General features: G+C 32.7%; 1 protein-coding gene across 1 annotated transcript; it reads left to right on the top strand.

The window, feature by feature from the left end:
• Positions 1-460: 460 nt before the first annotated feature.
• On the top strand, positions 461-3093 carry LOC132922793 (homeobox protein abdominal-A homolog). The gene is made up of 4 exons (XM_060986498.1): positions 461-720; positions 922-1415; positions 1894-1956; positions 2517-3093. The coding sequence occupies exons 1-4, from the start codon at positions 633-635 to the stop codon at positions 2562-2564; spliced, it is 693 nt and encodes a 230-aa protein (XP_060842481.1). The 5' UTR covers positions 461-632; the 3' UTR covers positions 2565-3093.
• Positions 3094-9129: the final 6036 nt, after the last annotated feature.

Here is a 9129-nt window from a genome sequence, read left to right as displayed (position 1 = left end):
ACATAATAATAAATAAACGAATAAAGTATCGTCGCAGTGTGCGTGCTGAAACCGTCGGAAAGGGATTTTGGGTGAGCGCGTGCCCTACACACACACACACACACACACACACACACACACACACATGTCACATATATATATTATACAATATATAAATATACATGTACTATGATATATCGACATGGCCGTTCAAACAATATATACGTACACACGATATAATACAATATAAGTGATTCACCCAATGCCCTACTACTGCTGTACATCATCGCGGTGTTCACTGTGTATATTTACTCAGACTAGGCACAAAAATCGCACACTCCCCTGCGTCAACGTTATGTCACGAGCGCCTGAAAACCTCCCGCCGACGGATGGGGGGGGAGACCGCGCGTAGTCCGATCGAGGGTGGAACCTCCCCGGCGGTGACACAAAAGGCGAGACACGGATTCTGTTTATCGAGTTCATTGTGTTTTTTCTACCCCTACACCTCCACACTGACGACGTATAGATCTCCCTAAATTTTAGCTGGACTCAATCCCCGGCCGCGGGAGGGTCCATGGCTCGCGTATACTGATTTATAGGTTAGTCGGTTTTCGGAACCCGACCAGGAACACGCTCACACACGAACGAGAACCATGTCCGCGTACGACTGGCATTCGCAACAGCAGCAGCAGCAGCAGTTCGCCGTCGCCGACACCGACACTCATCTGCCCGAAGTCAAAGGTAAGTCGTAAATATAAACTAGTCAATATAGTGTATGTCGTCAACATATATTATGTAGTACAAAAATATTAATGCCAACGACTTTTATAATTAAAAAAAAAAAAAACACCTTCATCGGTAGATCATAAAAACCATGATAGAACAGAATAGTCTGCCCGTTATTGGCTTTCTTTCACATCGTAGTTTGTTGCGCTTTTTCAGGTGCCGGTAAAAGGTCTAGGCAAACGTACTCCAAATACCAAACGGCCGTGCTGGAGACTGTGTTCCAAACTTCCAGGTACATCGTACGGAACAAGAGGCAGCAAATGTCGGCTGAGCTGAGTCTCACTGAGCGACAGATAAAGATATGGTTCCAAAACAGGCGGATGAAGGAGAAGAAATGCCACAAGGAAGCACCACGGATCGTCGTAGATGGACATATGCCTCGGCTTCAGGGTGAGAGCTGTCCAGCGGTCAGCTATCATGAAGACTATAATAGCGCTGTCGAGCTCGCCGACGACCTGCAGGACGACGACGTTTTCGCTAATGGTTATCACTCTACAGTGTCCAAACTCCAACCGGATAACAGTGGTAGTGGTTACGCCGTTTACGGTGGATACGATTTGTTGACACCCGACCCGTACGACCAACGAATGATAAAACAACAGTGTTGGCCTGCTCATACCGCTGACTTCCATCAAGACTTATATGGCGACGTGAGTATATCATATTAATATATTATTCTAAGTATTGTTATATTAAAATTGTATCTTGATTCTCTATGTAATATATTAACTTGCGGGCATTCAAATTTACATTCAAGTTTAAACCATAAAAATACACGGCTGCCATGTTCCCAAAAATACTACTAATAATAATATATTATTTCGTTCGTCAAGTATCATTTAACACTTTATCTTCTCGATTAAAAGATATTATACGTCATGGTCAACCGCACTATTGTAATGAGCTCATGTACGCTCAGAAATCTCTCATTTAAACGAGTTTATTAGCCAATTATTATATGGTTATATTTAGTATATAGTTGAATAACTCTATATAAATTATAGTGATTTTTAATATAATATAATTATATATTGAGTATTTAATGACCCGTTCCTAATTAAAAATGTTAAAGCCCCTATACATATTTTTTAAAAAAAGTGTTATTTTATAATTCATATAATTTTTCAGCATGATTCAAGCCATTTTCAAAGACTGCCGACGATTCACCACAGTTATCCGTTGAATTCGCAAGTAAATATTTTTATTATTCTATATAGTTTATAGATAATATATAACATTATCGTATAATAATTTGTATTACTTAATATGCTTCGTGTCAAACGAATAGTAATATAATGTATGATAGAAACGTCCTTATATTATTAAAATTAGCATATGATTAATTGTCATATACTGTATTGTAAAAAGTAACTTTTTAAATGGATAATAACTAAGACAATAATCTTATTAGAGTCATATATTTATTTATATTTTCGCACGGCAAACAAAGCGTGTTATGATATTATACACTAATTATTAGATTTGGACAATTGTGCATCAACTATCTATATGTACTACATAATAAGTAGATTCCGATTAAAAATGTTTTGTATTAGTATTACTATAATTAAACCCACACAACCATCGTGCCGTCGACCAAAGAGCCGATATATATATATAAGTCTTGACATCGTATTGTAATTTGTAACGGGGTGGCAAACGTTAAATATTTAATTCGTAATAAATGCACACTTATTATATTATACAATAGAGTCTTTGCACATTATATTAATGTGTGTTTGTGTTCACAGGTACAAGACTACGGTCCACCACAGCTGCAGGCTGCACATGGTTATTGACGGTGGTCATTATACGATACAAGTATAATAATACTATGCAGTTCGGCCGATATATTCATCATTGTATAATATTATCGTTCGACTGCTGCGTGGTGATAAAATTCTAGTCAATTCACAAAAAGGTGCTGTCCAATTGATAAAAGTATTGCGTAAGAGGGCCAATCATAATAATATTGTACCATATTATACAAATGCGTATCCTTTCGGATCAGACCACCCACATATGGCCACCGGATGAAACTGCATCTACTATATATTATATACGCAGTCCTAATCTAACATAACATGTGAAATATGAATCATTCATTATTATTATTATTATTATTATTTAAATATACAATTATAATCAAAATTATAATATATCGTACGTTAGTATTATCATAGTATATATATTTATGCATGTGTACCTCTATATTTTTATGTGTGTTTTATGATTTAAAATAGAATATATATATATATATATGTATGTATTAGTATTAAATATTCACAATATGTATTTATTTATTATTAAAATTAATTTCAGTCAAATTTTTTTCTATTTCTTTTTTTATTTTTTATTGATAACAGTTATATAGTCAATAGATTTGGCACTTTCTCAGACGATAGCAATAATAATATGAGAAACGTAAAATGTTACGATATCAAAAATCTAAGAAAATAAACCAATTATAATACACGCAAATTTCGTTGATCGAAACCAATGATTATTATAATGCATGTTGTGTCAACGGCATACACATATTATGCATTTTACCCATGTATATAATATACATACGACGAGTCTTTGGTTCGTCGGCACGTACGCAGGGGTTGCTTTCCTGCTGTGCGCGACCATTTAAACGCACAGCTGCCGCGTCACCGTTGTGCACACGACGATATTTTCAGGTAAGCCGAGGGTTTCATATCGGTGTTGTAGCGTAGTCCAGACGTCCTGACTGCGGTATAGACCGGACGTAAAGGTATGTATAATATTATTATAATAGTTTTTTTGCAGAGTCAATATTACGATTTTATACCCATTTATTAATATAATCATATTAGCAGACTAATAAACACTGTAAACGATTCGTTTCTAACGCCAACTATAATACGTAGGGTTGTGTATTTTATTTCACCGAATTTACCCATCTTATTTAATTATTATAATATAAGATGTACATGTATATGGATATTACTAAGTGAATGTACAATTATTATTGAACCAACATTTTTATAGATTTTTCAAAACCTATACATATCATCGTCATAGAGGCGTACATTAAACTATGATAATGTATAATTCTATAAAACTAAATAAGACGTATCTCACCTTGATGCGAGTAATTCGCTCGAAACCAGTGACGTGTTTTGTGGAACCGGAAGTTGCCTGTACAAGACATGTTTTGCCGCAGAAGGTTGTCTTCGCAAATCAACAATCATTATATTTTTATTTCAATATAATATTCATTCGTCCGCACTCTTGGACGATAACGAAAAAAACGATTTTATTGAGAACCGTAGAGAATGGGACAGCAGACTCAATAAAAACGGTCGACAATGCAATTTGCAGCTCAAACCATGATATCAGAATTGTTTAAGCGATTCATCATATAACACATTCATATATACGAGTATATACAATTATAAAGGTATATTTTTGAATCATTCTACTTCATTAGCCTATAAATTCCCTATTGTCATGATGTGGAAAAACAACCTAGTTGGTTTTTTAATTAATTGATGTAAAATAACATCGATGTTATATTATGATTTTTATTTTATAACCATATAGTCCACTGCAGGATTAACTAGGGTTTTTTATTTTAATTAAATATCTAATTAGTTATCTGATTACATATTTTAAGTGTTATCTATTATCTTATACCAAGAGAATTAATATATAATATAAAACAACCGATGAATCATCTATTTTCTTATCTTCGTAATATTTTGATTATTTTTATTCAACACTGTGTAATTCTAGATACTTCGATATCGATGATGAGGGCAGCAAGCATAAAGAGGAATATAATTAAAGATACTAATTTTTGTGGTTAACTTTTTAATCCACACCTCACTGTACACGACTTATATTAAGTATTTATAGACTCGAGACAAACTGTATGGTCATTAGTATGCAAAAATTAAATATTTTTTTATTAATTTTCATGAATAAATGCATTATTACAGCCGATAATATATCATAGTATATACATTAAATGTAAGTCGTATTTTTTAAACACACGTCAATTAGCCGTACCTATATATATATATACATTATAAATCCTTCAACTATAACGTGCCGTCCACTGCTGATTTATTTTATATTCGTATTTAGTACAAGATATAATACGATGTATGATACAGATATATGTGGGTCACTGCGCGATGGCCGATTATTGCGACGTCATCGTTGCACCATGATGACGACGCGCGACGCGGCAGCGTAGAAATAAAATACGAGATGGAGAACGGCGGCGGCGGCAGCAGTGATATATAATCTGCAGATGGACATTAAAAACACATTTACGATATGAGTTTTGCAAAACTCCGTTGATTAACTCAAACTGTGTGGGAAAACTATGATTTTTTGGTCGATGAATATACTTACTCAAATGTATTAGCAGTAGTAAAGTAGCTAGATTGTAGTGGTTACTCCGTTATCCGTAAGGCCTTGTAAGTAAATTTCGCTTTCACGAACAACTGAACAATCCATTTTCATGTCTAATAAATATCTGCATGGTCAGACATGGAAATAGCCACTCACCGGCCGAATGTCGTTTCAGTGACTTTTATTGGATATATCCAATATAGTGTAGTGTACCTATGAGTATATTTGTTAAAGCAACAATTTCCAGCCATAGTAAAATATAATTATGAATAAAAAATATATTAATTTAAAGGTAGAATACAATCTAGAACGGTGTTTATCAGGTTTATCTGTAGTACCTTTTTGTATAACACGATTTCGTATGTTAAATTAATTATATTTTAATGTGATTAAGCTATTTTTCCAAACTGAACGAATTCAACGGATTCTGTTTTTATAAGCAACCAACAAAATAAAATAAAATAAATTAAGAAACAACAAATGGTCCAGACACCATAAAGCTTCCTAAAACGTCCAACAGTTAGTTTAGTAGCGCACTTATACACACCAAAACACCAACACATATATTATGTTCAATAATATAATGAAAAGAAAATCAACGTTGAAACAATAGTAATGTGAAAATTTGATAAATCTTAAGAAATATCCATAAGAATTTGCTCTATATGACTATTTTATTTAAAATGTATTCAAAATTAAATCAAAACACCGGCGTAATAAATATAAAATTTACAAAATTATTATGATAATTTATCTTCAATTGGTTGTATTCCGAGGAAAAAATTTATTTAAAATTATTCATGGAAATTACTATTTAGATAATAAAAAAATAAACACATAAATTGATAAATATTTTCAAAATAATTATTTATTCTTAATTATATTACCTACTCTATTTAATATGCAATTATATAGTATTTAAATAATTATTTTATTTGTCAAAAAACATATATATATATATATATATATATTTAATCAAGTACCCAAAAAGTCGAATCGTACACATTAGGGTTCGACACAAATCTCAAATGAATATACTAGTTATTAGTAACCAATATATAAAATATAGTACCTATTACTTTATTAGTGATATAATGATATTATAGTTATAAATAGGGTGCAGATTTGTATGTATTTACATGTTTGTCTCGAATGATAATATTCGAATGATTCCTTTATAGAAATATGTTACGGGACTTTCTGATTATTTTAAGCTTTGGTTGATATTATATATTTTTACATATTTGATCTTAATTACATATTTTTACATAATTTACATATATTACATATTTTTGTTAAATATTTAGCTATTTACAAAATTAATACTGTATCGCCCTTTTATATTATGTGTTTTTATCTTCTCCATAAATATCTATCTATATTCTATAATTGCGGGTACTAGTAAAACATTTTCTCCAGTCAAATCAAAAAATAAAATTGTGATTAAAGGAAAAAAAATATAGGTAAGTCTACCTGTAGTAACAACCTTCCTTCCCAATCCAGATATAATCGTTTTACGTTACACGGTTGGACTATATAACAATGTTTTGTTAAGTAGGTCAGTGGGTTTTACGATTTTTTCCGTTGAAATCAATGTGTTAAATAATGATTTTTTTCCAAAAATAAATATATCACAATCGACTATTGTAAAACTTTTCAAAGGTTTTTTTTTTGTATAACACCGACCATACCGGATGTAAAATATTTTTGTATATACACTATAATCCTACAAAATCTTTCCGGAAACATTTGTTTAGTATGTGGATTTTTTTTTTTATCATTGAAACCGATTTTTTTCGTACACTTATATTATAGTATATAGTGGATAATGTTTACAACATCTCAAGAACAAAACACTCGGACACAACGGTTCACGGTCGGCGGTGACGGGATCTTCTTAATGGTTTTTTCCGTGACGATCCCGGGGCGCGGTAACACCGTGACCGAAACGTTGTGCATTCACGTCCACCCTGCGTCGCGAATCAGCTGCTGCCCCTTGTTTTTTCGAGCACCCTGAGCAAATAAAAAATAATAATATTAACACACGTCCGCCGATACAACAATGACTGATGATCTCTAATCGACCACACGCACGTCATATTATTTTATTATACATTGCATAATATATATTGTGATACGCGCACCAAAATAAAACTATCAAATCCCACAAAATATAATCGATAATAATATACTACGCTGTGTATGATAATAATATGCGTAACTAAAAAGTATAAAAGACAATATAACATATTATTGTTACTAACCCTTTGTCGCATATGTACTACAAATATACCGTGGATCGAATACTGAAAATTACAAATATAATACTACGTATATAATAATATAGGTATATCATCGGGAACTATTATTGGTTTATAAGCGCAACTATGAACTCATTGAATACCGGAAATAAATATACAAGTAAGTGTTTTGAAAAAAACTGAACCCAGGAGGTCAGGAATAACATTATGTTTAAGTTAAAAATACCAGTTTTTTTTAAAGTTTTGAATTATATTTTTTAATCACGAATCATTTGTCTCTATTCCCTAGGGTCTATATAGGTATGTTAACACCAATTACATTTTAATTAATCAGTGACGAAACAAATTATTTATGTTTTAACTAAATTAGAAATACTATTTTTTTTATTTTAGAACTAATGAGTGTCAAAATTAACTGAAGAAGCCCTTTTGAAGTTAAAAACGTATTTTCAAAAACTAAAATTAATCAAAGGAGTTCAATTTGAAAAATGATCTAACAAAAATTTATAACGTCAAAAGATAACCCGTAGTGTATTCGGGCTTATTGGTATAAGTTACAATATTGAATATAGCTAATCAGTGATAATGATATACGAATAAATTAATAAAATAAATATATAATGATATATAGGTATGGTGTGACGTACGTCGAGTCTTATAATTTCGTACGTTCACATTCGTTTAAGTCTCCGCGAACATACTAACCTAACATATATCGTATCTGTTTATACTATCTGTGGTCGCCGGACAACCGTGAAAAATAATAATATAATAATATTCCGTCGATGAATAAACCGTATACTGTCGTGGTGGGTATAGGTGAACGCTGTTTGGCAGACGGCAGTGTTCGCAGACACCAGGTTTTCGATATTATAATATTCACACTCCCCACGCGGTGGTGATAATAAATGCTCACGCGCGGACGTTTGTAAATGATGTAAATATGAAAATTTTTCTCGCGGTTATAATCCGGCGAATAAAAGAAGTATAGGGTGCGATGGCTTTGCTCCGCCATACGTCGTTTTTGTGATAAAGTGAATTCGATTACAATAATATCAAGGGCCGCACGCACGCACACATATATTATATATTATATACTCATACTATACTATTATTTATGTTTCTAATCCGTGTTCGACAATACTTTTCAGTTTTTCAATATTGTATATTTATACAATCTAACTTAGACCACGAATACTGTTGCTTGACGTTTCGTCTGTTCGTCACTTTGGTACATCCGCGACGACTAAGAGTGGTGAAACAAAAGCGTTTCTCCGGGTAATAATATTCGCGATTGAGAACGGGAAAGAGGAAAAAAAGTCCATTAAATCGAAAAAAATTTCAGTGTAACACGCCAATTTGGTCGTCATCATTAGTCAAAAAATAAAAAAAAACAACAACAACAACACGAAACGCGGAACCCTCTGAGAATTCCTTTTATATTCATTTCGAATGGTTGCATGTCATACATATATATATATATATATATATATATACATATTATATACATATATATGACAACGACGCTGACGGGCGGCAGAGGGTGGTGGCGGCAGTTCCGAGGAAAGGGTGGTAAAGCGGAAAAGAAACAATGCGTGCGTACGCGGTTCGGGTTTTAAATTTTCTCTTCGGGCCAAGGGGCGGATTGTCACTCAAGTTTTGAACTGCATTGACTAATGACACCGGGCCCCGGTATTGGCACACACCCCTCCAC

The sequence above is a fragment of the Rhopalosiphum padi genome, chromosome 2, assembly GCF_020882245.1.
Source record: "Rhopalosiphum padi isolate XX-2018 chromosome 2, ASM2088224v1, whole genome shotgun sequence".
NCBI classification, from domain to species: Eukaryota; Metazoa; Arthropoda; class Insecta; order Hemiptera; family Aphididae; genus Rhopalosiphum; species Rhopalosiphum padi.
Note: the sequence above shows the minus strand (reverse complement) of the source record. Positions and strands in the feature narration are given on the sequence as shown.